This window comes from Pelmatolapia mariae, linkage group LG16_19, assembly GCF_036321145.2.
Source record: "Pelmatolapia mariae isolate MD_Pm_ZW linkage group LG16_19, Pm_UMD_F_2, whole genome shotgun sequence".
NCBI classification, from domain to species: domain Eukaryota; kingdom Metazoa; phylum Chordata; class Actinopteri; order Cichliformes; family Cichlidae; genus Pelmatolapia; species Pelmatolapia mariae.
In genome coordinates, this window is record NC_086241.1 from 60,391,070 (window position 1) to 60,418,989 (window position 27,920).

General features: G+C 43.3%; 3 protein-coding genes across 14 annotated transcripts in view; 2 read left to right on the forward strand and 1 right to left on the reverse strand.

Annotated features, from left to right (window-relative positions):
- Window positions 1–2,639, forward strand: part of numb (NUMB endocytic adaptor protein) — a 48,683-nt gene extending 46,044 nt beyond the window's left edge. For 3 of the 7 annotated variants that reach the window (XM_063496955.1, XM_063496957.1, XM_063496961.1), the window contains one exon: window positions 231–2,639. In XM_063496955.1, the coding sequence (XP_063353025.1) occupies window positions 231–985 (755 nt within the window). In that variant the 3' untranslated portion in view covers window positions 986–2,639. The remainder of the gene's footprint in view (window positions 1–230) is intronic. The other 4 variants (XM_063496954.1, XM_063496958.1, XM_063496956.1 and 1 more) reach the window with 2 other exon arrangements.
- A 323-nt stretch (window positions 2,640–2,962) lies between these two features.
- Window positions 2,963–13,097, forward strand: exd2 (exonuclease 3'-5' domain containing 2). 4 transcript variants are annotated; one of them, XR_010096486.1, is made up of 11 exons: window positions 2,963–3,062; window positions 4,390–4,441; window positions 4,542–4,982; window positions 5,262–5,518; window positions 5,606–5,732; window positions 5,864–6,171; window positions 6,325–6,431; window positions 8,421–8,556; window positions 8,828–9,196; window positions 10,114–10,598; window positions 11,006–13,097. XR_010096486.1 is itself a non-coding variant. In XM_063497382.1 (10 exons), exons 3-10 carry the CDS (start codon window positions 4,581–4,583, stop codon window positions 10,328–10,330), a joined length of 1,923 nt encoding a protein of 640 aa, XP_063353452.1. In that variant the 5' UTR covers window positions 2,963–3,062; window positions 4,390–4,441; window positions 4,542–4,580; the 3' UTR covers window positions 10,331–10,774. The 4 variants fall into 4 exon arrangements, 3 of the variants coding, with proteins under 3 accessions (XP_063353452.1, XP_063353453.1, XP_063353454.1); XM_063497382.1 differs by lacking the exon at window positions 11,006–13,097 and having other exon boundaries at window positions 10,114–10,774; XM_063497383.1 differs by lacking the exon at window positions 11,006–13,097 and having other exon boundaries at window positions 4,542–4,967; window positions 10,114–10,774.
- An 18-nt stretch (window positions 13,098–13,115) lies between these two features.
- si:ch211-168d23.3 (BRD4-interacting chromatin-remodeling complex-associated protein) lies at window positions 13,116–27,641 on the reverse strand. 3 transcript variants are annotated; one of them, XM_063497379.1, is made up of 14 exons: window positions 27,537–27,641; window positions 26,376–26,561; window positions 24,136–24,181; window positions 23,948–23,990; window positions 23,669–23,734; window positions 21,929–23,470; window positions 21,333–21,566; window positions 19,473–20,145; window positions 19,156–19,298; window positions 18,691–18,752; window positions 16,837–16,985; window positions 16,578–16,672; window positions 16,318–16,420; window positions 13,116–15,668 (listed from the first exon to the last, which is right to left on the reverse strand). In XM_063497379.1, exons 3-14 carry the CDS (start codon window positions 24,174–24,176, stop codon window positions 14,974–14,976), a joined length of 3,846 nt encoding a protein of 1,281 aa, XP_063353449.1. In that variant the 5' UTR covers window positions 24,177–24,181; window positions 26,376–26,561; window positions 27,537–27,641; the 3' UTR covers window positions 13,116–14,973. The 3 variants fall into 3 exon arrangements, with proteins under 3 accessions (XP_063353449.1, XP_063353450.1, XP_063353451.1); XM_063497380.1 differs by lacking the exon at window positions 27,537–27,641 and adding an exon at window positions 26,996–27,183; XM_063497381.1 differs by lacking the exons at window positions 26,376–26,561; window positions 27,537–27,641 and having other exon boundaries at window positions 24,136–24,418.
- Between the last annotated feature and the right edge of the window lie 279 nt (window positions 27,642–27,920).

Consider the following 27,920-nt stretch of genomic DNA (forward strand, 5'->3'; position numbering starts at 1 on the left):
CATTCATGGATCATTTAACTCAAGGATTAAACTTGGAAAAAGTGTTTTTCTTTCAGGTCTTTAAAAGGTTCTCCTTCATTCTTGCTCACAGATATCAGTAGCACGATCAACTTTTACTTTGCCTGATACTCTTTTTGCCTGCCTTTGCTTCTGTCTCACTGTTGCAGTGTCTCATGTTTTTTCCAGTTAAATGTTGGGTCGAGACTCATTCTTGTACTTTCTGCTGACAGGAGGTGACTGGTCAGCTCCTACTCCAGTGATCGTTGTGCCCCCCACGTCTTCTCCAGCTATTTCCTCCCACAAACGCACACCTTCAGAAGCAGACCGGTGGTTAGAAGAAGTTTCCAAATCTGTTCGAGCCCCGCAGCCCAATCCAATCTTGGCAACTGCCTCGCCTCCTCCCCAGCCGTTCGTTGCCCCTGTGCCGATGCCCGTGGCTTCTGTACCTTCTGGTCCCCCAGTGGCTTTTTTGCCCTCTATACCCCCTCCTGTGCCCATGTTGCCCCCTCGCCAGCCTGCCTTCCACGCTCAGGCTCCACCCTCCCACCCGATGGCTAATGGGCTGCCGTTTCCTCAGCCCAGCGTTCCTGTGTTTGGCATCACTCCTTCACAGATGGTGGCTAATGTGTTTGGCTCAGCCACACAACCCCAGCCGTTCCCCGGCCCGGTCTCCACGACGCCCCAGCATGACGCTCAGCCTGTCAGTAACATCAGCCCATTCATCAAGCCTCCGCAGTCCACCACGGCAATCCCTGCTCCCCAGCAGCCATCCAGTGACAGTGTGACCTTTAACGGGGCGGACAGCTGGGCTGCTCCATCTCGAATCGCTCCATCCTCCCCATCCACACAGCCTCCCCCGCAGCAGGAAGATGCCTTTGAGGCCCAGTGGGCAGCCCTGGAGGGCCGCTCACGCCAACGCACCACACCCTCCCCCACAAATCCCTTCTCTACTGAGCTACAAAAAACCTTTGAGATCCAGCTCTGAACACTAAGATTGAAGTTAGAAAGAACTGGACGTTAAGGACTTGGATTGGTTGAATTGACTAATTGACTAGAGCTCAGAAGGTTGTTCTGCCTCTCTCGCTCTCTGTTTTAGTGGAAAATCTCAGTGGCGGCAGGGGGTGGGGGTTAAGCCTGTAGAGAACAGCGGGCAAATCAGAAGGGAGCAGAACCCTGCATGACATTGAGAGAAGAAGAAGGCAAAAAACAAAAATAAAAAACAGGGTGTATCCCCCTTCTCCCCCTCCCTGAGGCATTTCATTGGCATTGTCTGTATTATTTTGTTTCTGCTGTGGAGCGCAAGGTCGTCATAACTCTGTGGAATATCTGTGCCGAGCCACTCCCATCAGCTCCTCCACCTTCCCCAGGTGTGGCAGCTTCCTTCACTACCCCAGGCGTGGCAGCTCCCTTTCACAAAGTCCAGCTCCTAGCGCCCCCTGTTGGCATGACAAGATCTGTCAACTGGCAGAGGAATGCAGCAGTACTGAGAGAACTCAGCTTCCAGAATCTTAAGAATAGAGCGAGACGATGCCAAAATCTTTATTTTTATGCATTAAGTATATTTTAAATAGCTTTGGAATCTAACAGAAGAGTTGTAAGTAATCTTGCCAAAGGCACAGGCTAGCTACAATGAATCGAGTTTGTTTGTGTATACAAGAAATGATCGTATATATTATACAAAAAATATATATCTATAAAGAATCTATACTGTACACAAAGCTCACAGCAGTGCTAATTTTTAATGTGATGTAAAGAGATTTTGTGAAGGGACAGCTGCTTTACTTTTGTGTTTATTTGTTTTATTTTTGAAGACAAGTCTCTTTATTGCCGTCTGTTGCATCCCGTGATTGATTGTTGCTGCAATGATACCCTATTTACAGTGAGATGCTTTACATCCAATGTGGACCTAGCGATGGTGGTGGTGCCCGACTGGTTGCCTCTCTTACCTGTGCTCAGTTTTTAATAGTTTTACTTCTTCTTCTGTCTTTATTGTCATTATTTTTATTTTCATTTTGTGTGGTAACTATCTTATTTGTTTTTATTTAACACGGTAGGATGTGTCATCTTGTTTTTAATCCACCTCTTTATTTTTTAAGTTTTAAGTTGGTAATTTTAGTTCTTTTTTTTAAAAAAAAGTTTTTTATGCACAAGCACTAAAGTAGATGATTCGACATCACCTCCCAGGTGACCTCAATCGCCGACGGTTTGTCAGTTGTGGTACTGCAGGATCTGAGAAGCTGCATGCTGACTTACCCTGACCTCCGTTAGACTGCTGTTGTTCTGACGGGCAGCAGAAAAATGCAGGGAGATATTAATGGTTTCATCTCTCACTGTCTGTTTTTTTTTTTTTTTTTTTTTTTTTTCTTCTCTCTGTCATGTTTTATTTTTTTAAATCAAACCTGTGAATATGATCTATTCTCTGATCTATTTTTCCATTTTGTAATTATTTCATTACTTCGTTCCACTTCTTTGGAAAAATACTGAAGCTAAAAGATTGAATAAATTTATGGTGGTAGAGGAAAAAGTGGTGTGTGTTCTTGATTATAAGCAATATACACTTTATGTGAGAAATCTCTTAATACGAATGACTAAATATGAACTTCTTAAATGATTAGTTAAGTGAAATTATAGTCATAGATTTATTTATTTTTTAAAGAAGAAGAATATTAAATGGTTTCAGGTTGTAAAATCTGATAATTTGTGCCATTTTTTTTGTATGATTAAAAATCATGTCTTTGATTTAATGGGTAGTTGTTTTTTGTTTTTTTTGACAAAACATACTCTTTTAGCAATTAGTTGCCACTGTACCAATGTAATATTAAATATTAATTACAGAAATGTGTGAAAGCTGTTGGCAATCACCTTACAAGTGCTCGCACCCAATCAGCACTGCCAGAGAGCTAAAGTTCTATGGGCTCCAGTGGTCTGTTGTGTTATTGGTCCATCCTCCCAACAGGTGGCGCTGCAGCTTCATATAAATGCACCCTGGAAGAGATGGACGAGCACAGCAAACAAGTGTACATGTGAGATAAAGTGGCGTTGTGTTGTTCGAAAGTGTAAAGGTAAGTTGCAGAATACGTGGGATGGTATATATGTGTACTACTTTGCGCTTACAAATTAGCGTCCAGGTTGCATTTAAAGGACGTATTGGGGCTGAAGAGCTCACAAGCTAACCGGTTAGCTCCAGCAGCTAACCAAGCTAACGTTGATTAAACTTTACTTTGACTAAACTGGAGGACACTAAACGGGATTAGAGGCAGAACGTAATTCGTGGTACGCCTTGCATTTAAAAGTGATGGACATTTGAAGAACTGAATTTATCGATGTTTATTTCTGCTAAAGCTACGTCGGAGAGGGAAGCTAGCAAAAGTTGTGTTAAACGGTATAGTAACTGCTGGCTGCTCACCTGATCGAGAGGTGTTTGCTCTTTGTAACAACTAACAGTAGCTCCTTTTTTTTTTTTTTTTTTTTTTTTTTTTTTGCAGTGATTTTATAACCCAGCCTATCCTTACAAACCAGTGTCAGCTAAATTGACCGACGTTACACTAAATTCGCCCTTGTTTTGTCCCCCAATTTCCCCAATAATCCTAATCCTGTCCTAGTACCCGAAGGGACATGTGCAAATATATAATGGCAGGATTACCGTCAAGAGCTGCAGCTACTAACTATACATGAGTCACGCTTGATTTCTTTTTATTTTGTAGGAAAATGGGAGCAAATGTTTATTGAAACATGTATTGCTTGGAAGACCGCATCTGGTCTGACCACCTTTATTCTTAAGCAAATTCAGAACTAGTCAGGCTTTCTTGTCATTTCTGTAAATATTCTTCAAACATAGTTTTGTTCTTGAAGGACATTCAAAGCTCGTATTTGGATTTTGGCTGCGCGGTGTTCAAGTCTGCCAAGATAATCCCACACTGCTTCAATAATATTAAGGACAAAACATGACTACTAGTTTTCCATTGTTTTTTTTGTTTTTTTTCTACCCACGTATGTTTTTATTGCATTGTCAGTGTGTTTCAGATTGTCATACTGAAAAATGAAGCTGTTGCCAAACAGATCCTTTTCAGACGGCATTGCATGGTAGATCAAAATCTTGTGAAAATGAGTAAAATGCAGCTAATGTCTAATTTAAAACTTAGAATGACCTTAAAGATTGGAGAACAATGGCTCAAGAGTGCATTAAAATTGCTACAAAGTCTGGCTTCTTGGAATTAAAAAAATAAACCAACATGATTAACTTGGCCAACAATTTCCTGGATTTTGCATGTTGATGGGCAGAGATTGATGATGTGAGGAGATGCTGTAAGACAGTTTAAAACCTAGATATAGATCTGTTTATGAAGGGTATTTATAAAATGACCTCTTTTTGCTGGTTTTGTTCCAAAGATGCGCATTGTCTGTCTAAATTGCAACAGCTGGGTTCACTGATGCAGGAAAGGTAAGTCATCTCTCCTTTTTTTTACATTTATTTTAACAGACTAGCTGAATAAAACTTGCAGATCGTCTCATTCACTGCTTCTACTGTGTTTTGGCTCTAGGTTTGAACTTCAGACTGATTAGGATCATTGCAAGTCAGCATGTCTCATCGAGGACCTTTAACAGCTGTCGTAACGGCAGTACTAGGGGCAACCTTGGGAGGGCTGCTCATATGGCGGGTGTATCGAACAAAAAGGAAAAGGCTACCTTCCATCCAGAAGGTCGCAGATTCCTTGCACAATCTTGAGGAAAAGGCCACAGAGGTCACAGCTGTGGAGTCTACATGCATACAGCCGCCACATGTTGTAAAGGATGAATTTCAGACTGTACAGTGCCAGACCACACTTCCTGCCCGGATCCCGTCTTCTGATCACCTGCTGGGAATCAAACCAGTGATTGTGACCTCTGAAGAAGAGTGGCAGCAGTTGTGGCCAATAATGCAAAAAGAACTGTCAGTCTTCCCTGTGCTGGGATTTGACTGTGAATGGGTAAAGACCTCCGCCGTAAGAAATACCTTTTGCATGTTTTTCCATTTTTAAAAAAGGGGAAAAATCCACCTAAATGTAGAAGAATAATTGGCCATGGGGTTCAGCGTTCCGGTTGTGAGGAATTCCTACTTTTTCCCTAAAGGCTGACAACAAGCAAACACCTTGAGCTTTACAAAACATTTATGACGTTACACAATTGTGGAGGATTTTTTTCCTTTTAAGAATCATCCATCATCATCACCTCACACAACTGTCTCTGTGTTTTCTGACCCAGCTGCTGTTGTTTGGATACAGGTGTCTGCTAAAGGCAAAGCCGCTGTGGTCTCCTTGCTACAGATGGCCTCGTACTCGGGTCTGTGCATCCTGGTGAGGCTGTTGCCGTTTCGCAGCAGTCAACAGCCTTTCCCGCACAGCTTAATGGAAGTTCTCAGAAACCCACACATTCTTAAAGTGGGAGTTGGTTGCTACGAAGATGGCAAGCGGCTAACACGTGACTATGGCGTGTCGCTGACGTGTACGGTTGACCTGCGTCACCTTGCCCTGCGACAAAAGTAAAAATAATTCTGCTCTTGCTTAGAATTTAAGCTATTTGTGTCAATTGCAAATACACCCTCACTGATTTTTCTTTTTCTTTTTAGGCAAACTTCAGTAAGTAACGGCCTCAGTTTGAAGTCACTGGCAGCAGATGTGTTGAAAATCTCTCTAGACAAATCTCCAGAGGTGCGTTGCAGTGATTGGGAAGCAGATCAGTTGACACAGGAGCAGGTGGGGATCTTATTGTGTTGCAAATACTATGCTTGTACAGACAAGACGCTGGTTTCTTCTGCCATGCCAAACTAATCGAACAAAAACGCGTATTCTCAAAATAATTCTCTTTACCCCTTTGCTCGTTCCAGATGACTTATGCTGCTAGAGATGCCCAGGTTTCCATTGCTGTCTTCCTCCATCTCCTCGGCTTTCAGTCTGAAGCCAGTCCCGCCTCTTCCAGTGGGAGCTCTTACTCTGAGCTGGCATCCCGCTGCCAGGGTCTGGTCGATGTGCCGTTCAAGGGCCAAGGAGATAGAGATGACAGGGCTGGTGATGGAGACAGGAAGAGGAGGGCCAGGTCGTTAGGCTATGAAAACCCAGAGTCTGGAGATCAGCAAGTCTCAGACCCTCGAAGGAATCACAAGAGGAAATCACTGGGTGCCGGGTATTCCGCCAGGTGAGTGTTATTAATGACAAAGAAGCTCATCCTGAGATGAGGATGAGCAGTTGTTTGTTTTCCGCTCTTACTGTACAGTGAGTTTGGGGCATCGTTTGCACAGGAAAATATGAATGTAAACTGCTTTATACTGTCTCTCTCTGCCTGTTCCAGGAAATCTCCCCTCTATGATAACTGTTTCCTCCATGCACCAGATGGCCAACCCCTGTGTACCTGTGACAAGAAAAAAGCCAAATGGTACCTTGATAAAGGAATAGGAGGTATGCTGGATAACACCCTCTTTATTGCCTTTCAGCTGTCCTAAATACAACCTAAATGTTTTTCCCTTTCATGTTGAGTCTCACTCCTTGCAGCAGCTGCACAGCTCTGTTGCTTTATTTTCTTGGCTCTGACTTTCTTGTGACTTTCTTTAACCCTTTAAGACCGGTCAGAGCGGCACGCTCCGTGTTGCGTAACTGTTTTAAATCCCTGTAGAACTGCAACCACGTAAGCTAGCGCAATAAATTTTTTTGCATATGAAACCGAAGGAGTTGTACTTACATCTTATGCCATCAGCTTGTCCTAATTCACCGTTTCCTTCCACATATAGCTTTGCAAAAACTACATAAAAAGCACTTGCAGCAGCAAAAACATAATATTCCAGAAACACGCTTTGCCGATCCGATCAGCTGTTCATAACACTTCCTACGTTGGAATAGACATCAGCGTGACCTATCGCATGTCCGCCATTACCTGCCCGACCCGGAAGTGATGTCATTATTGTGAAAAATTTAATTTTTTAACCTTCAGGGCCTTATAAGCATATACTGGTGTTTTTAAAAGTCATGTTTGACTTTATGCTTTTCTGTGTAGTTTCTGGGATGCTTAGAACTCAGATTGCACTGCTGGAAATAGTTTATTTGGATGCACATGCTGGTGTGTGGGTTTTGTTTTTTTTTTTTTTTGTTTTTTTTTTTTTTTTTAAACATTTGCATTATAATATTTATATTTTGTTTTTCCTGCAGCATATAAAAGTTGGTGTATCTCAAAAATAAAACTATGTAGACACTTAAAATAAATTTTGAGCAACTTTGTTGTATTTACAGTTTTGAGGGATAAACCTCTTAAATTTATCTAACTAGAAATATATGTTTAAAAAAAACAAAGAAATTTTCAGGTGGGGGGGGGGGGGGGGGGTGTTTTTTGTAGTTTATTGCACTTTTTTGCAATTTATGTAGTTACTATGGACTTAATGCATACATATTATTCAAATTTGGGATATAACGGTTGTATTGATATATAGAAACTTAAAATGCTCTCAAAAATGGCGCTACAGCATGTAAAAATATAAAGATAAGCTCTGGCGGACTTGGCTCTATGGTAGGTCTTAAAGGGTTAAACAGCCAGACTTGAGGCGCGTTGCTGCACCTGCAGCAGCTCCTTAGAATATCCTGTATTTTTGTGTTTGTTTGTTTTTGTTTTTTTTCTAATTGTTTTTATTGTTGCTTGACATTTAGTTTATTTATTGGTTGTGATCTTTACTCAAAGTTTGCAATCAGATGATTGAATATTAATCAGGTTGATGTAGACCACATCGTAGGGTTTCAGAGGTGTTTGGATTTACCCAGTAAGTTGTCGTGTTATACGTGGTGCACAGTGTCATGCATGTCAGCAGCATTTCAAACTTGATTTGACTATCAAAATGCTCTTAAATGAACATGCAGTATTTGTATTGACTCAGTTTTCTGTTTTGTTTATACTAAAGGACTTAATATGAGAAGTAAAGCCATGGTCAGGAGCATCCTTCCTTACAAAAAGCATGCTCTCAGTCATTAGTTCACAGCAACATGAAGCCTGCTTTGATTTCAAACATGCAATCCAGGGCATAGAGCAAGTTTTCAGTTTGTGTGTTGTTGTGGTTGGTGTGTGTTTTTTCCTTTTTTTGTTTTTGTTTTTTGTTTTGTTTTTTAAGTGGAAACTAAAAGATAAAGAGGAAGTCAACAAGGTGTGTCTTCTGAGAGGCTGTGGAGTAGAGCTAGCGGCCACCGGTTTAAAGTATATATTTATGTATTTTTTAAAAAGTGTAATAGTATTAATAGTGCATTTAACAATATAAAAGCAGAGGTCTTTTTTTTTTTTTTTTGTTTGTTGTTGGTGGGTTTTGTTTTTTTTGTAACTCATCAAATTCTGTAAATACTGTCATGCATTTGCATCCCTGTGAGGTTCAAAGAATAGCCTGAAAACCCAATGCTGTTCTGTTTGTGATGCAGTGCTTGAGAGTGAAGAGCCTTTTATTGTGAGGCTGCTGTTTGAGCCGTCGGGACGTCCTGACTCGCAGCAGGATTACTACCTGACTGCCAAGGAGAATCTCTGTGTGGTCTGTGGAAAAGCAGATTCTTACATCAGGTTTGACACACTTATTCACTTTGCAGTTGATTTATATTGAAGGTTTACCTAGAACTTGCTCTGCTTGTCTGAACTCAAGCACAGAACCAATAAAATACACTTGCTTGACAAATGGCGGTTTGCAACTCTGAAGGATTTATTCCGAACTTCAGAGGATCCTTTGCCATGCTAAATGCACAGATTTGTGCTGTTAAAGTATAAATGTCTTATTTTGTGGTGCCACCAAATCACTGCAGACGTGATTAACATGCATCTTTGTTTGATCCTGAAGGAAAAATATTGTGCCGCATGAGTACAGACGGCATTTTCCCACAGAGATGAAGGACCACAACTCCCATGACATCCTGCTGCTGTGCACCAGCTGCCACGCTGCCTCCAATGTACACGACAGTTTCCTGAAACAGCAGCTGGCTGAAGAGTTTTCTGCCCCTCAGGGCTGCGAGGAGGGAGTTCGGATCTTTGAGGACTCTGATCGACGGAAAGTACGCTCGGCGGCTCGGGCTCTGCTCACTGCCGGGGAAGGACTCCCCGAACAACGGCGAGAGGAGCTGCAGGCTTTAATCAAGAGTTTCTTGAATTTGAATGACGAAGAGGAGGTGACTGAGGAGGCGCTGCAGCAAGCAGCCAATTTGGAGACTAAGTGAGTTTAAACTGATACGTGATCACACGTCAGTTATGGTTGTGTCTTAATGATACCTGAAATTATTTTAATACTTTCGTGTTTAGGTTTTAAGTAAAGCTGAGCACTGCTGATGTAACCAAGCAGCGACTGCAAAAAACCCATGAGCTACATCTCAGACTCTACAGGCCTGAGTTGGCATGTTGAATGTTAAAGCTGTGACAGGACAATTAAAAAAGAACAAGTATGGCTTGTCTGGAAGGACTGTTAGGAGCAAGTCTCATCTTGCTAACAAAAACATGGCCGCATGGTTTGGGTTTGCAAAGTTGCATCGGAAAAAACTACAAGACAAAGAGTGCTTTGAAAAGATGAGACCAAAGTGGGAGATGTTTGTCCATAATCGATGGACAATATCGACACAAATACCCTGAAGCGCAGTGGTGGAGGGGTGATGATTTGGGCTTGTTTTACAGACCCAGCACCTGAGGATTTTACAGTCGTTGAGTCGACCATGAACTTCTCTGTATACCAAATAACGTCAGATGTGAGGCCATCTGTCCAATAATTAAAACTAGGCTGAAACGGTGTCATGCAACAGGACAACAAGCTCAGAGATTTTTAAGTGGTCAAATGACAGAAAAATGCACAGATGTCAGACAAATAAGGAATTTATTTATACTTTTTGTGAACCACTTGTGCAAAGATGTGTACTTGCCAATCACAGGCACAGTGAAACATAAGTGTACAGTCACATTTAACTTTACTTAGTACCCAGTTTAAATATGCTAAGAAGCATTCATAATTTAACAGCCCACTCAGTGGACCAAATTATTGGTTGAGTCCTAATCATCACTGTACGTTTAAACAGCTGCATGTAGTGTATCATGATCGTTTTTGCTAGTCTGCACTCACTCTGACCGCTCCTCTCTCTTCTGAAGGATTTTAAACGAGGCGTACGTGCCTCACGGTCTGAAGGTGGTGCAAGCGCACGCTGAGCAAGGCCTGCGGGGACTGATGGTCCTGGAGCGTCGCTGGAGGCAGCATTTCCTCACCACCATGCAGCCTCGCCACCTCCCTCCTCTGTGGTCCATCGATCACAATCACAGCAAGTTACTTCGCAAATACGGAGAGGACCTGCCCATTAAACTCAACTGACTTTCCATCTCCAAGAAGGGCACGACTAGCCTCGCACCTGGATAGGAAACCTGGATTTTACTCTATTACTTTGAAACTCAACAGCCACTCCATCAGTTTCTCCAACCTGCTTTTTGCTTTTTTTTTAGTGAGCACGTGAACGCACTAATTGAGCAGCAGGGATGGAAATGTTATAGTATGTGGCTGCTGTCAGGACCCCACTGGGCAAAGAACATTGATGCCAAATGCCAGTAAGAGTAACTGACCCTACCTGTGGAGAGAAATCTAGGTAAAACACTAACCTTACAATGTCGTGGACACGTTGTTCGCATGTAGACTTTTTTATTTAAAAAAACAAAACAAAAAAAAAACAGAAACAAAAATGATTTGTGTTGAGACCATAAAGCTTGAACAGATTTTTAGAAAAAGCTGCTGCCTGCTACTTTAATTCCCCCCCCCCCCCCCCCCCCTACAATTATTGACCTCCAGCCCCACCCCCTGTGGGTCAGCAGCTTATTATGAATGATTTGCTTTGCAGAGAGATGGTTGTTTTTATAGGACCTTAAATTATTTGGCTCTCCGTCCAGCTTAAGTTTTCATTCTGTTGTCTGGTTTAGGTCAATAGATGATAACTGAATTTCCCTGGGAATGCCATGAAGATAAAATTCATCTTTGCTCTATTTCCTTTTTTCAAAGATGAGTCAGTCGAGGTGTTTCTGGGCCTGAATGTATTGCGTCTGTGGTTTTGTACACTTATCGCAGCAGGGGAGACAAAATGTAAGTACAGTTGGCGTCTTTCACTTGGTCATTTATTTAAACTCCTGCTTATGTCGCGGTGCTGATTCTCCTGACGGCTGGGACCTCTCCATGGCGCGTTTTTGAACGTGCCTCTTAACCCCTAAAGCTGACCGGAGACTGTGTCGGGACATGAGCTCGTTTCAGTTTCACAGCGACGTCATTTCACAGAATCCAAACTGCACAGTAAAGAAAAGCTGCCAACTTGGACGTGATGAAGATAAATTACAAGATTTAACCCTCTGCAAAGCTTTTGAGTATAAGAAATTTACCTTATGGAAGCAGCTGCATTGTATTTATTCATGTTTTCCTGTGAATGATACAGTAAATAAGTGATGTTTATTAATCTTATGAGTTCTTGAACACACCTATACCCTTCATCCACTCCCCACCCCGAAACAAGACACAGCCACATTCATTTATTTCTTACAAAATCACAGTTTAATAAATAGTCTGTAAAAATGAGTACAAAAGTGGTTTTCTTAACATTTCATATATGAATCACTCGTGACTTTCAGGTCAAAGGAGTCTTTAAGTGGATTTTTTTTTTTTTTCTTTCTACAATCTAGTTTTGCTGAATTAAGGCCTCTTGATTTTGGCATCAGAAACAATCTGTCAGTCAAATGTTTTGTATCTGAAGTTGAATTAGTTATGAGCTCCCCTGGTTTCACAGTTCAGTCAGGAAAATTAAATAAAACACATTTACAAATAAATAAAATGGCTCAACATGCAGAATCCCTTTATCCTAAGACGCTGACAACCTAAGCATATTTCTAACGGTCAGTGTTTGACACTGCAACAATAACAATGGCACATGACGCTGCTTCATCCAAGGGGTTTCCATCAAAGTTGACTTTTCATTTCTTGGGTGCCCTTGATTTACTAACATGGACAAATAAGGGCTGACTTTGGGGGATTATTTCATTTTTTTCTTGAAGTAAATTTTGGTGGACTTACCCTTTGAAGAAGTCTAGCGGTGATAAAGAGTGCAATCCTGTGTTATGAAAGACACTCTGACATCTTTACTGCATTACAGTGAAAACCTCTGAGGGTGGAAACACACCTGAAGATTCAGTTTAAATTATTAGAAAGCCTTTGCTTTTATTTGGGCAATTTCTATTTAATAAATTTTGCAAATAAACTACTTTGAAAGGTGACTGCTAACCTGGTTTTAGCAGTGCTGGTAGGCATTTACCTTTGGACATAACCAGGCTAGCCGTTTCTGCTATGGACAGGCCTCATGCTAACTTAGCATACATAGACTGTATATAAAGGAGGCTGTAGTTTCAGGCTCACTGCAGAAGCACCTTCATTTTTCTTTTCAGTGGCCAGCAGGGGGCGACTCTTGTGCTTGTGAAAAAAGGTCTGCTTGTATGGTAAGGTCTTATAAGGTCTGCTTCCAATGGTCACTTTTCCATTGGAAAAGTGTAGAAGCTTCTTTCTGCCACTGTGAAAATTTCAGGTTATCCTAATTTCAATATCACAAGACATTTTTGAGGCAATAATCTGACATTTGCCTTTTTTTTTTTTTTTGACTTGGAATATGGTCCTCAGCTTCCTTGATTTCTGCCTTCAGTAAACACTTTCCTGATGAGTTTATGGGCTTAACTTTAGGTAATCATCCCAGTTAGCAATCATAGGGGCCAAATCATTCCCTGTCTTATATTTCACAGTGAGATCTGTCCCATGCTGTGGTACCTGGGTTTTAAAGATCAAAAACAAAACAAAAAACAAAAACACTCAGCTAGAGGCTTAAAAAAATAAGGCTTCACAAACAGTGCATGGTGTCAAATTGCCCATGTCCGTCCTTTATATACAATCTATGTTGGCAAGGATATGCATGGTTTCACAACCTTGAGCAGGAAACTTTAAAAGTTTAGAGTCCTTAGTGAATCCTCTTGTGTGTGTCCACCTGTACTCCTGCAGAGTTTCAACACTAAATTACTGCATATTTATAACTCCTTTTGTTCGCTGCGACAAAAGACAATTTTTTTTTACAGATGATAAAAAAAAAAAAAAAAAAAAAAAAAAAAAAAGGAAACCAAACAATACATTTCAACAAATGAGTTTCAGATTTAGCCCCAAATCTCTGGATCTTTTTTTTTCTTTTTCTTTTTTTCTTTGAAGGGACAAGTTATTTTCACTTTCAGAACACCAGATGTTATTCAAAAGTATTCAAAAACACCACATTAATCAGCTTTTTCTCCAATTCAGGTACACTGAAATTAAAATAAGGCATTTTCTCGACAATTCCAATTCGCAAGTCAAACCTTTATCCCTAACGGGATTTGCAAAAGCAAAATATTTTAAACAAATTTTCAGGTAATATCACAAAAAAGGGAGACTATTTGCCGCTTGTACGTTTCAACCTTCTAGGCAAAAATCCACAAGGAACATTTTGCACGCGTTTCACGAGGGAGAGAGTCGTACAGCTGTTACAAATGACCCCAAAATGACCAGAATTCACACCTTCACATAGACCAATAAGATTGTCACATTAACATAAGATGTTGCAAAAATCATATATTGCTCCACAACGGCTGCGGTAAAGTAAAGCTCCAGCTTTAGGACAGCGGGCTAGAAACAAAGAGAACTCTAAAGAGATGAGAAGCGGATGGTTCCTCTAGTTTTTGGTCAAAGGCTGTTTGATGATGCAGAGAGGCTCAATATCTGTACAGTTTGTCTGTTTTGGTGGGTTTTTTCCCCTAAAATGGACATTTTCATGGTCACGTTTACAGTTAAGTACCCTCAAAGCCCTTAAAACATGTTAGAAACACAATTTCTAAACTACACGGGCTTTGATGATGGAGTAAGCATCTTAGTCAATGATAAATAATCTTTGTTCTCATCCAATGACACCGATAAGCAAAACAGGCAAAGATCTGTCGTCTCCTTCACTTCACTGCACCACCACTGCTCCCAACAACCCCAACTTATTATTGCTTGCATGTTAATACATACAGTATGGGAAACCATTATCGTTTCTGAAAACGCACAGAAAACTAGAAATTTTTCACAGGTCCAAAAAATGAAAAATAAGAAAGCATGACTGCCTAATGTGTATTTTTATCCGCCTCGGGTTCTTTCTGCTATAACAAGGACGCACTCCAGTTTGTGGGAAGAGACACAACACGGACGTTTGCTGGTGTATTCAGGATGTAGCACAAATTCTTTGGAGTTTCATTCATTAAGCCGAGATGATGGAGCCTGCGGGAATTCTATATTTTTTTTTTGTTTTTTTGTGTACTGTCCCATAGCAGGATGCAATGTCCTCTCTCTCTCTCACACACACACACACACACACACACACACACACACACACACACACACACACACGCACTCATCGGATCCACACAAACCAAAGTAAAACACGCACGCACACCTTCGCTGCGCAAAACACAATTGGCACAGATTATCAAAATAAATACCCTGGAAGCTTGGCACTATGCAAATGAAAACTTCACATTTTCGAAAGAAATCTTATAAAAAACTATTGAATAATCTCAGTCTACTCCACGTTTTCGTTTGCCTCACTATTACTTATATACTATATGCTGATGAAGGTTACACCAGTGTCGTAAACCTCTGAATGACTCAACTACCACTGAAACAATATAGCTCCTATTCAAATAGATTTTTTTTCCACAAACGTACATCAAAATGAAGTATCTAACATCTATCGGACTATAGATAGTGCTGTTGTCTGGTATGCATCTGCTTATAGTGCCTCTTAACTTTTTTCTCCTCGCTTTTTCTGTAAAATCTGAAACCCTTCTGGGAACAGGTAAGAAGTCTTGTACACCTTCCTTTGTTTTACTCCAACTTCGATGTTTTAGGATCTGTGTGGATGCCTGTCAATGCAGATTACCTCACAGGTGTCCCTCCAGGATGCTGGTGACAGCCTGGTCCAATTGCGGGCCTGACGTGGCCCTTGTCGGGGCTGCAGAGGGGCCCTGCAGGCGCTGAAGCTCCAGTATGCTGTCGATGGCACTCTGTAGATGTTCACTGAGCATGTTGTCCTCTTGGAGAGGCGGAGGCGGCGGGCTGAACCGCTGCTCGGCCCGAGGTGACGCATCCAACCTGAAACATTTCAGTTTTGGAGCGCTGACATCTCTGGGAGGCAACTCAAAGCACACATCCTGCGGCTCTGGCATAGAAAGAGGATTTGGGACTTTTTTTACGGAAGTGGGTGCTGTCTGTGAGACTTGCTCAGCAGTGTTACTGAGCGGAGCTCCGTTGGTCATCTCCTCGTCATGCTGAGGACGCTGGGATTCTCCGTTGGGTGCCTGAGAGTGGCGTTCGCTCACAGCTCCACCACCGTTGGTCAGCTGCCCCGTGTGGTCCCTTTTGAGTCCCGGGTCATAGGCCGAGTTGTGGATCACCTTACGAGAGCCCGACTCCTGCTTGATGGTAAGTCTGAGAGCCCCCCGCGAGCTGGAGCGGTAGGTCTTCAGTCCCGGAGGCCTGTCGGACAGTCTGGTCCAGGCCGGGGGAGAAGAGGGGCTGCCAGAGGAGTGGGCATGAGGGGAAGACGCTGACGTAGCCAAAGCTGTCATAAAGGACTCTGGAAAAAAGAAAGTGGAGCTGATTGAGCAATATTATCCAGTTTGGCTGGTTTAATTCTACATAGACATGCTGTGAAGATGAAGAATTTTCAGGCATAAAAGTCTAAAGGATCAGATCATAGAGAATAAAAAAAATTATCCAAACAACTTTGTCTAATTATGCACAGAGCTGTGCTTTTAGTTGCCCTATGCCTTCACCCCCAAAACATAATGTTTTAATCCAGCTATAGAACTGTCAGATTAAAATGCAGCAGTGCACCTGAAGAGAGCACATGCAAACAGACATGAATAGTTTGATGTCTTAGTTTTCGTAACAGCTTTTAACAACCTCCTTCCCCTTTTCCAAATGTTTAATTAACATAACGGTGTTTTTCATCATCATGCTGAGTCTCTCTCAGCACACCCTGCTCCACATTTACACCATTTAATTACTTCTTAACACCTGGGAGCTGCTCTGGATCAAATATGCAGGTTAAAAGCAGTGCTAATAAGTTTGTTTCACTAATTCATTTTTTCCCTGCCAGTTCAGATTTACTTCAGCGCTGGCATCTGCATTTTGGCAAACACACACACACATAGCAAACCTCTGTTTAATAATAGTAACAATAATAGGCGGTGGTACTTCTTTTATCCTGCTGTGACACTGACCCGGGTCTCTGCGGGCTCGCCGTCTGTCCTCTGCTAGAGCGTATCGCTCGGCCTGGAGGAAGAGACGCTCCAGCATCACCATCTCTGCTGAGGGACTCTCCTGCTGTGGAGACAAGTTCAAATCCCCTTAAACACACAGATCCAAACGGTACTGAGAAGAGGATTATAGAGAATCAACATCTGAAACTGAGCGAACTGAGTCACTCAACATCCAGACATTGTTTTGGTTTTGAAGCGATACCGCCCCAGAGATGTCTCACCTGGGCTTCTCTAACTAATAGCTGCCTGTATTTGTTGACCATGTCCTTGGTGCGTTTCAGCAGGAAACCGGACACAGTGTCGAACTCCTGGTCCACTGTGAAGAGGAATATCATTAATAACTCATATGATAAAATAATTACATCCTATTGAGGTTTAAGGTAGTTTGGCACTTGTTCTTCCAGATACATTGATGTGCAGTATATGGTTAGGTGATAAACACTAAAGAAGGAAAATCAGTAATCTGTTGGTCAAGCTAACCTAAATTGAAGTCATCCTGAGTGGGCAGGTGACCAGCGCAGGTGTGGTACGGCAGCAGGCGTCTAACGGCGTCCTTCAGTGTGGAGAAGGCTGGGCCAGTGAACGGAGCCTGCACTGCTCCATGGTCCAAACAAAGCTGCTGCTGGAACCTGAAGGGTTTAATAAAAACTCTGCGTTAACTTAAACCTACAGTAGTTTATTACAGGACAAACAAAGTAGGACAATACAGAAAACACAGGTGGAACCATCTAATAGTGTGGGGTTTTTCTTTGTTTGTTTCATTACTTTTATCAGCTTCAAGAGCCATAAAAAGTACCAGTTTACAGGAATCTTCATGTTTTATGTTTCAAAACATGTCCCTGTGAGGACATGTCCCTGTGAGGACATGTCCCTGTGAGGACATGTCCCTGTGAGGACATGTCCCTGTGAGGACATGTCCCTGTGAGGACATGTTTTGAGCCCTTTTATAAGGCAGGACCGCATGAAAGTGAGTATGTAGTAGTACTGTGGTTGTGTGGTTTTGGGGCTCAGCTGCAGGAGGAAAGGTGGGGCAGAGCGATTCAGGGAGCAGTGCCAAGTGAAGTGACTGGCACACCTGTTGCACATTTTGCCAATTAAAGTCTACCTTTTTATACAGTAGGCGCAGGGCTGACAAGACACACACACACATATATATGTACTGCAGACACGGGGAGCTGCTGCCAGGCTGTGAACTCTTCAGGGGAGAGACTTTGGGTTATTATGTAGAATCTGAATCCGCTTCACCCACTGGGCAAGCTTTCTGAAGCATGCAGTATTGAGTTTATGCCGTGTGTATGCAGTAATGCAAGTAAAGTCTGATGTTTGCTGGTGGAGTGTTGTCTATACTGAGGCGAACACACAGGTAGCACTGACAACTGGCAGAATAAAATGTAAACTGTCTCACTTTTAAGTAAAAGCTGCTTATCAAACCTATTTTTGTCCAACAAACACTGCTTAGATAAGAGATGCCTTAAACCTCAGCAGCTGCCAGATAATGGCGAGAAATTCCATCTGCATTCACAAAAACACCAACAACTTATGTTGCAAAGGGCTTAATATTGAACTGCTAGCTGGGGGAATGGGTCCATATTACATGCCGAGGGCATTCTAAATTATCTGGTACTTATACAGCGCTTTGAACACTACAAAACTCCTTCACCCATTCACACTTCCCTAAGTGCTTTTAAACTAACACTCACACTTACACACTCAGATGATAGATGCATTCGGGGCGACTTTAGGTTCAGTATCTTACCCGGGGATACTTCGACATGCAGACTAGTGGAGCTAGGGATTGAAACACGCCCCCCTCCAGTTTGAATACAGCTTTTATCAATACACCATTTGGATTCCTCCATCAGCTGAGATAATGGTGTAGATAACTCTGAATCATCATGTAATCTTATTAAACTCCTCACTTCATATTTAAAGTAGATAAATCAATAACTGAATATAAAGTGATTTTAAATCAAATTTTACAATGTTTTAAAATGCGAGGCCTCACACTTCAGTTGGTGTGTACGAACTTAAGATAGCATACTCATCCAATACTCTAAAATCTCATCATCAACAACAAGAGAAGCGACAGAAGTTTCTCTTTGTGTTAACTTCCCATCTTTCCTGTCAATAGCAGTAAATGCTTGTAGAATCATTATTTACTGCACTCTGTTTATACATTTATATGTATTATATATATTATATGTATTATATTTTCAATATTTTGCATTTCAGACAGTTTCGTGTTATTTACCGGGAAAAAAAAAATCTGAAAGACACTATAGCGTCTTACATGACGACTTTCAGCAGTACAGAAATTTTCTTTGTTCCTCTTACCTGTGCCTGCGCATTGCTGGTGTGAGCCTCTCCTCTCTCTGCAGCTCCAGAGGACCTGCCAGCTGGCAGATGCACAACATTTTGGACGTGTTAAAAACGACAGACGCGGGTGCATTTTGAAGTCAGTCGTTACACATTTGCAGTATTAAACAAATAATAATTTCAAAGCTTGTCATCTTTTATTCTTTCATTTCAGTACAGAGGAGAAATTATGTATAGTAATTATGAGTAGATTACAGATTTTAATAGCACTAAACCTACTAAACACAATCAATATTATCACAAGAAAGAACATCATGAAATGATGAAGGCGCTGGTCAGAATTTAATTGTTTTAGAAACATACCAAGGAATTAATACACTGACAAAATAATTATAATATTAACTGATAATAACAATTAGATTTTTGTTATTGAATTAAATAATAAATCAGACTTCAAGTAATTGGATATTAGCTTTCGCTCACCTTGGTGCTCGTCTGCTGACAAGTCTGGATGGGGGCGCACTCCATGGGAGCAGGGGGCCCCTGGACCCCCTGGGCTGCAGGAGAGGGTGGATGGACATCGAGAGTAAATGCCTTACTCTCCACGGCCAAGGCAGCTGTTGGCTCTGATAGAGGACAGAATTACAAGGATGACAGAAACGGTGGCAGCAATAATGATAATGAATGGACTGGAAATGAAAGATAATGACAGCGATAGCAATAGTGGGGGCAATAAAAAAAATAAAATAAAAAGAAGCTAATTAAGAATCATATTATTTATCAACTAGCAGATAACTCACTGTTTTGTGTGTGCTGTTGGACAGCAGAGTCGTCTCCTGCTTTGGAGAGAACTGCAGATGCAGCTGTGGGATTAGGCTGCTGCTGAGGCACCGAGACACTCACAGGCAGAGGGGATTGACTGCTGTGGATTGAAGTATGGATTGAAGGCTGAGGCTGGGAAACAGATAGTTGGGGTTGGGAAACTGAGACCTGGGTCTGGGGCCGTGAAACTGGGGCCTGAGCCTGGGGCAGAGGCTTGGAAACAGCTGACTGGATCTGCGCCTGGTTGTGGGCAAACAAGGCCTGCGATACCTGTAGCTGATGAGGGACTTCGTACTGAACCAGAGGTTCACTGTGTGGCTGGGAAGCTGTAGTCTGGGGGACTGAATTCTCAGGTCCTGGCAGAGCAATCTGAGGGCCAGTTGGAGGGGAAAAAGTTGCTGCTGCTGGTCTTCCAGTGTCCTGAATCTGAGAGGGGGAGCAGATCAGTGGCGTATCCTCAGGGTCCGAGTGAAGCGGCGAAACCTCAACACACTGGTCTGACATCACTGTGTGTGTGTTCTGACCGGAGACTGCATGGGTCTGAGGTTGGGACTCTCTGTCACTGGTGACTGGTGAGGCAAGCGACTCCATTGGCACCACCGGCAGCGCTCCAACCAACAATTCAGAAGTGATCGGGGGACTAAGTGCTTGCTGCGGTAGAAAGGATAATAAAAAAAAAGACAAATTAGATCATTTTATATTATCTTCTCCACTGCATCTTTATTGCCTCTATTGTTTTGAGGCAACTTACATTACAGAGCTATACCAGAAGCTCTGCACACATTTTATTTTAATTTATTTAACTTCACTTTTGGCAAGAGCGAAAGGGAAAGTTTACAAGATGGTAAAGAGACCTGCTGTGATGTCTGTTTAGGAGATGGTGGCACTGAGAAAACGCCAGGAGACTGAGCTGCAGACCGAAGAGTTGAAGACTCCAAGTTCTCCAAGGTATGAATGTTTACAGGTCTTTTCAGACTCTGCATCACCAGTAAACGTAACAAACAACAAGCATGCTATATTGCGAGTTCTTTTTGTAATTTGAATCCTATAGTGTTTGTGGCCACAATTATGCTAGAAAAGAGGGGTGACTTAGGGGGTCTAGTCCCTCCTTAAAGCAGCAAACTCAAAAATCTAACATTTGACTTTGCACATCTTTAAAAAGGTCATCTCACTTCTTGGGGGTGGCTGTAGCTCAGGAGGTAGCGCAGGTCACCTACTGATCGGAAGGTTGGTGGTTCGATCCCTGGCTCCTCCAGTCTGCATGCCAAGTATCCTTGGGCAAGATACCCAAGTTGCTCTCTGATGCATCCATCAGTGTGTGAATGTTGTTAGAAAAGCACTCAGTTTAGAGTCAGTGCTTGAGAGAATGGGTGTGAATGTGGCATGTTGTATACAGCGCTTTGAGTACTCCGGAAGAGTAGAAAAGCGCTATATAAGAATCAGTCCATTTACTTCTCTCTGTATCACCTATCTAAGTTCTTCCAGTTTGCCTGAGCCTTAAACTTCAGGCAAATCCTTGTTTTTGGTGAGCCTGCTTCCACAGGAAACAGAGGCAAGTCTATCAAATAGCAGCAGCTATTTGAAACATAATCACATACTTGCACCCAGGGCTTGTTATTATAACATAAATTGTTTCTATCAGTGAAATTCCTTTTTTAATTCACCATCATTTTGTCCTTTTCTGTAAAGTTTCTGTACTGTAAAGTTAGACCTTAAGTTACATTCTACCGTTTAGCTGCCTGTTGGTTATATTTTTACATCCACTTCACTGATGAGAATTGGCACTTTCTTGCTGTCATGTAAATGTAAAATTCGCAGGGGGTTGGTCGAGCTCTGACCTGTTGCAGATGTTGCATAAAGGCCTGGTTCTGACTCATCGAGTGGGTCACCTCCTCTACCACTTGGGTCATATCTGATGGGGGCAACAAGAGTTTGGGCATCTCTGCAGGGTCGGGGGCCAGAGGTGCTTCAGGAGGTGGCTGTAGGACTGTAACCACAGGGGGAGAGGAGGATTGCAGCCCTGCAGAAGTGGTGGACTGTACAGAGATGTGCTGGAGAGTGTGTCCGTAGGGCTGCAGAAGGAGACGTTAGAGTCAGATAAAACTGGGTTGTGTAATTGAGCACAATGACCATCAAGTCTTTATATCATAGTTGTATTATTATTGTGTGGTAATTAAGTTCAGGAATAGATAAAAAATGTAAATGTAGTCGTGTAGACTTGGTGTGTTTATGGAGGGAATATTTTCTGAATCTCTGTGGGCAAAATGGGATTTTAGGCATTTTGAGGCATCTCGTGTGTTACTACAGTAAGAAATCAGACAGTTCAAAGTTGTCATTTTATGTTAAAGCAGCTACTCAGTTTTACTTTGTAAGTATCTACACCAAAAGCTCCTTCATGCAGATCATGTGCCTCTACACTCCAGTTACAGCTCACCTGTTGTAGCTGGTGAAAAGTCTCCTCAGAGCTGGTCCTCTCTTCTTGAATAGTTCTCTCTGGCAGCAGGACCACCGAGGCCTGCTGGAGGTTTAGCTGTCCTTCTGTCACTCCTCTCGGAGGAGCTGGGCCCTGGGCAGCAAAAGGCATCCCCTGAACCATTGAGGGGCCATTAACGATTGAGATAGAAGTAAGATCTGGGGGAAGCACCCCTGAACTGTTGATCAAGGTAATGTGGTTTCCAAGAGCAGGACTGTGGACCAGGGTGGCACGTTGCCCCTGCCCTCCTGGAGCATAGGTTCCAGCCAGCTGTGCTGGCATCTGGAAGACAGTAGCAGGTGCTGACTGTAGCTGCAAAGGTCCTGAAAGCACAGTGGCCTGGCGGAGCGCTAGCTGCCCAGCTGGGGTGGTGAACACAGGGCTGAAATTCAGCTGTCTTTGGGGCACAGTTAAGATCTGAGAGCCGTCTACAAGCTGCCCAGTGGAGGGGGTCATGCTGTGAACCGATGAGCCTTGGTGACTGGGTGTCAGCAGCGGTCGTGCTGCACTGACAGGCTGGGAGATTGTAACAGGAGACTGGCCCGGAAGAAGGAACTGGTTTTGGCCTTGGAAGAGTCCCTGAGGCTGGAGCACAAAGGAGCCACCCTGATTGACCAGCTGCAGGCTGACTGGTTTGGGGAGCTGCTGGGTGGGCTGCGGTGGCGGAGCGACAGTCTTTTGGCCCGCTGCTTGAGACAATAGAATGTTTGGTGAGGCAGTCCCAGGGACGAATGTAAGACCAGGAGTGGGCTTCTGCCCAGAGGGCTTGGGGCTTATTTGAACCAGTCTGGGCTGAATGCTGATGGGCAACTTGGGCTGTATAGGAAGAGGTGCGCGCTGCAGGACGATGCTCGGTGCTGCTGCTGCTGCTGCTCTCAGGGTTGGAGTTATAAGAGGTCGACTGGCAACGCTCGGCACAGCCTTGTGGATGATCATACTTGAGCCCTGGGCAGGACTTAGAGAGAAGGAGGTCTCTGGAGAAGGAGCAGGAAATACATTTCCAGGTAGTAGCCCCATCAGCTGAGGAGGGGCGGCAGGCTTTAAAGAAGGACATCCAGGCCCGACAGCCATTAGGGAGGGCTGGGGAGGCTCCACTGCTGCCTGGGTGTCTCTGGGCAATGCCGTGGTCACAGGCAAGGTCACAGATTTAGGAATGAATGGAGCGGTGGGTGGAGAAAGGAGAGGGGCCGGTGAGTACAGGGACAGGCTGTCCCCTGATTGTGCCAGACCTGCTTCCAGAGCCATGGTCTGCTCAGTGATCTCAGCCTCCTGTAGGCTCTGCTGGAGGATATCACATGCCACCTCCGCCTCCTCCTCTTCCTCCACTTCTCTCTTCTCTGCCTCACAAGCTGCCTCCACAGGTGGCTCACCCTGCACCACCTGTGGGTCTTCTCCACCCTCTGGAGATGACAGGAGGGCCTCTTCCAGGAAGGACAGATCCACACATCCAGGCGGAGGCGTGTCTGGGGAGTCCCTGCCATCTCCCAGCAGAGAGACAGGACTCTGGGGGAAGAAGCAGTGGGAGGTAAACAGAAAGGTGCAGACAACAGAGAGAGGAAGCTGAGTGAAAATAGGGGAGAACTGTGTGATTAGCACAAGTTAACAGGAAGCTTTTTCAAGCACAGAAGGGGAGAAAAACAATTCTCCAGGGGGAAAATGCTGTTTGTTGTGACGCTACTGGCTGTGGATCCAGACACTCACCGGGGCATCTGTGAAGAGGGAGGGCTCCCCAGAGGAGGAGTTAATGAGCAGGTCTTCAGTCTGCAGCTGGTGGAATAAAATCAGCCAATTTTAAGTCGGGCTCACGCAAACGTGCTGAGAAATTCACGCAGTACTACATAACGAGTCCCTTTCACACTCTCTGCGCTCCTCCAGACATCTCTCAGTACCATGTGCCAAGAAATATTTCCAACTCAAACCCATCATTAGCACTATTGATTTTTTCCCCCATTTGAGTCCCTTTATTTAAGTATTTGTTACCTCATTGGTCCCATGAAGGAAGTCGTTCAGGGCTTGGGGGTCACTACAAAGGCAAAGAACAAAAAAATCAGTTAATAACCTAGTGAGTATTTATTCATGGCTTAATTTATTATAATCTATGTACTTTAAATATCTTTGAGACTTTGTTTTTTTTTAACCTGCTGTACGATTACAGATCAGAAACTCACCACAAAACATCAAGTAGACAAGTCCCATCTTCATCCTCCATGTCAACTGAAAGGAAGAGGAGGAAACAGTGAACATTTTGAAACTTGATGTAAGCTCCTTGGTTTTAAGGACAGCCCAGCTGGTTAAGTGGCTAAATCTGCTTTTGAACGAGAGATAGTTTGGGTGGACAACATTTGCTGAAACTGACTGAATAGATGGAGCAGGTGACTGGATACGGTGACAGTAAAACAGTAATTACTTTATTTGTCCATCATCCACACTTATTTTAATCATCATTCTACTTTTTTTTTAGCCTGGAAAAATTATAATTAACAAATTAATGACAAAATTAAAAACTGTAGAAATGAAATGAGGCCACACACTCTTACAATCTATGAAATATGCCAAAAAAAACTTGGCTCTGTTACACATAGTTCAGACCATGGCAATTCCTGGTTTTGTGTCTTCCTGCAGAACCAGAGACTAGCTTATTCAACAATCTGCCTAATAGGTTTTACCCAGGACTTGAACATTGGCTTCTCCTCTGGTAACAACATTTTGTTTTGTGAATTTAAGCTTCTGCTCTTTGTAAACTAAACTTCTAAGAGCCTCTCTACTGCAAACAATATTCCTGCTCTCAGTTTGCAAACCCAACCAAGTGAAGTTGCTTCATATTCTCATGTGCATTATTTATCTGAATTTAAAGATATTTTAAATCATTTTGTTTACTCTTGCTTCAGTATTGTTCTCCATACTGTGCAAAAGTCTCAAGCCACCCCTCATTTCTTTATATTTTAATAGGAAAATTGGAATTAGGTGCAGTGAATTATTGAAATGTGGAAATATGTCACTATTTAGTGTAATCACCTTTATTTTTCAATACTGCCTCAATTCTCTGAGGCAAGCTTTCTCTAAGCAGTCTTCAGAAATAGTCCTCAGGGCTTCTTGCAGGACATTCAGAGCTCTTCTTTGGATGTCGGTTCCCTTTTGTCCCATTCTCTGTCCCACACTGCTTCAGTATCTGGGCTCTAGGGAAGTCAGTCCATCGCTGTGTTTTTTTCCTATCCAGATATGCTTCTGCTGCATTGTCAGTGTGTGTTTGTTTGTGTTTCCAGATAGTATTGCATGGTGTATAAAAAACTGATGGCGCTTTTCTGCATTTATAATTCCATCAATTTTGACAAGATCTCCAACACCACTGGCTGAAAGGCAGCCCCAAACCATGGAGAGCCTCCACAGTGTTTTAGAGCTGTATCTCTGTCCTGATTTTCTCTGTACATACCGATTTTTACTCCAATTCCTGTGTAATTTGGCATAATTCAGTATTACGTCCCCGTTTCCCTTCCTTTGAGACCATTTCTGATGAGGTTTCAGTGAACAATAGATGTATCATGATTGTGGGGCGACCGTGGTTCAGGGGGTTGGGAAGCTCATCTGTAACCGGAAGGTTGCCGGTTCGATCCCCCAGCTCTCTCTGTCCTGGTCGTTGTGTCCTTGGGCAAGACACTTTACCCTACCGCCTACTGGTGTTTGCCAGAGGGGCCGATGGCGCGATAGGGCAGCCTCGCTTCTGTCAGTCTGCCCCAGCTGTGGCTACAACTGTGGTTTGCCTGCACCAGTGTGTGAATGAATAGTGGAATTGAAAAGTGCTATATAAATGCAATCCATTATCAACTGAAGAGATGCATCTCTCAGGTCCTAAATCAGGTCTTTGCTAAAATTGTTCCTTCTCTTAAGCAATTTTAGGGGACTGTTTGTGTGCTGTAGATTGTCTTTTAGGTCTGCCATTCCCTTTTCCTCCACTTGTTCAGTTTCCTCAGATTTTTTTAAGAACACTCTGCACAGCATGCTGAGGTTTGCCAGGTTTTCTGTTTTATGCCTGTCAAATTGTGTTATGCTCGATTTTATTTTTTATAGATTCAACTAAAGGAACAAATAACATGTGTTTTTTGTGACAGGCTGCTATCCAAAGACCTTCAGAAAGCCTGAAGAACTACTTCTCAACACCACTTAAAAAAATAAATAATAAAATAACTCGTTATGAATTTAAGTTTTGTGGTGGTTCAGCTAATAAATATTTCTTTTTATACATTTGAAGGAGTAAAAGTGTCACATGTTTCATAAGAAAACGTGAAAAAACTGAATCCAGAAATCTATCTTGATCTCAAAACGAGAATTATTGGACCATTTTATAGTCCTGGACGAAAAACATGAGCACTGGTTGTATCTCACCCATATACCATATATAAGAGGAACCTACTTCATATGTGAGAGGCCCCATACAGAGCGGTCGAGCTGAGTTCTGGTGGTGGCCTCATGGAAAGTCGTGGTCGGGCATCAGTGTCTGGAGGCGGGTGGATGCCAGGCCGAGGCGGCGGGACGGAGACGAGACCTCCCTCTGCTGGGGCATCGCTGCGTCTCACGGTGCGGGTAGCCGGTGAAGATGCTGTACGCGAGGAGGGGGGGCACAAACAGACCACCACATGCTGTCAGGTCACTTAAGGTTACCAGCAGCCAAAACACATTCTCATCTGAGCGCTGAGACATAAGATCAATATATGATTCATCAGTTTCTTCTCAGCTGTGGGCAGTGCTGGTGTGATTTTTGTAGCAGACACCTGGGAGACTGGACCAAATCTGCACTAACAATAGTGTAATACACACATATATATTTTACTATCGATTATGCCCGAGGCTGATGAGGAAAATGGAAGCTATTGTTGTGGCGCTCACAGACGTGAGAGGCAGATCTGAGCGCCTCAGCTGTAAATAGACGGCTCCCCCTGCGCCTTGGATGTGACTTGTCCTCTCCTCATGGCTGAAAAGGGAAGCAATGTGGAAAAGCTCGGCGCAGAGCAAGCCAATTATAACATTACTCACTGCCTTGCGCTCAATTTCCCGGGGAGGTCCCTCAAAAAGACAAGACAAGCCTCCCTCTCCGATTCCGCTGACATATTTTTGTTTACAACAAGAGACAACCGCATTAACACCCTCAAGGTACCGCATCGCCCAATGAAATCCAGGCAAACGACACTCATCTAAAGCTGCAGCGGCAAGTGCCATGCTATTCTCTTGGATTCTGTGATGCATTTATAGGTTACGTAAGGTGAATGTGTGTTCATGTGAAATTAATGTCCCAAACGATGCTGGATGCAGAGCCGCTGGTTTCCCCTTACGGTATATATTTTTTTAAATTTCTTTTTAGAAAAATATATATATAATTTTTTCTCTCCCCCCCACCCCCTGAGTGGGACCACGGCAGCTGACGCCTGCTGTAAATCATATCGCGGTAACAAAAGATGCCGTGTGTTAAAATATCATCTCCGCGCAGCCAGCCTCGAGCGATCCCCTTATGGTTGTGCCATTAGAGTTAATTCCGCAATTCAAAAAAAAACAACCAAGAGAGGGAAAAAAAACTCACCCCTTCTTTGTGGTTTATTGTCCTGTCAAGCGGGCCTCTGCGCCATCGATTCTCACTCAGTGGTCTTTTCAGATGCTAAAAGGAGGAGAGGGGGTGGTGGTGGAGGGGGTGGCGGTGGATGGGGTAGGGTAGGGTGGGATGGAGGTGGGAAGGAGGAGGGGTGCGGATGGGGGGTACCGGGGTGGGTGTGAGAAACAGACTGGGAGAGCCGATCACAGCACAAAGGTGGAGAGGAGGAAAATACAGCTGAGAGGAGACAAGTATCCAGATTCAGCGGCGCGACTGCGGGAGGAGGCTGACCGCGCTGTGCGCTCCGCCAGGCGGCAGACGCTTCAGATGTGTCTGCGCTTCACCGCGGAGCTCCCTCATCCCGATTACTGACGC

Excerpts from the sequence above, each read along its gene's own strand:
- exd2 (XM_063497382.1), top strand. The coding sequence starts at position 4,581 with ATGTCTCATCGAGGACCTTTAACAGCTGTCGTAACGGCAGTACTAGGG. Across the intron at positions 4,983-5,261 it reads AATGGGTAAAGACCTCCGCC|GTGTCTGCTAAAGGCAAAGC; the intron begins GTAAGAAATACC and ends GTTTGGATACAG. Across the intron at positions 5,733-5,863 it reads ATCAGTTGACACAGGAGCAG|ATGACTTATGCTGCTAGAGA; the intron begins GTGGGGATCTTA and ends TGCTCGTTCCAG.
- si:ch211-168d23.3 (XM_063497379.1), bottom strand. The coding sequence starts at position 24,176 with ATGGAGGATGAAGATGGGACTTGTCTACTTGATGTTTTGTG. Across the intron at positions 23,471-23,668 it reads CCCTCTTCACAGATGCCCCG|AGTCCTGTCTCTCTGCTGGG; the intron begins GTGAGTGTCTGG and ends TTCTTCCCCCAG. Across the intron at positions 21,567-21,928 it reads CTTTTCACCAGCTACAACAG|CCCTACGGACACACTCTCCA; the intron begins GTGAGCTGTAAC and ends CTCCTTCTGCAG.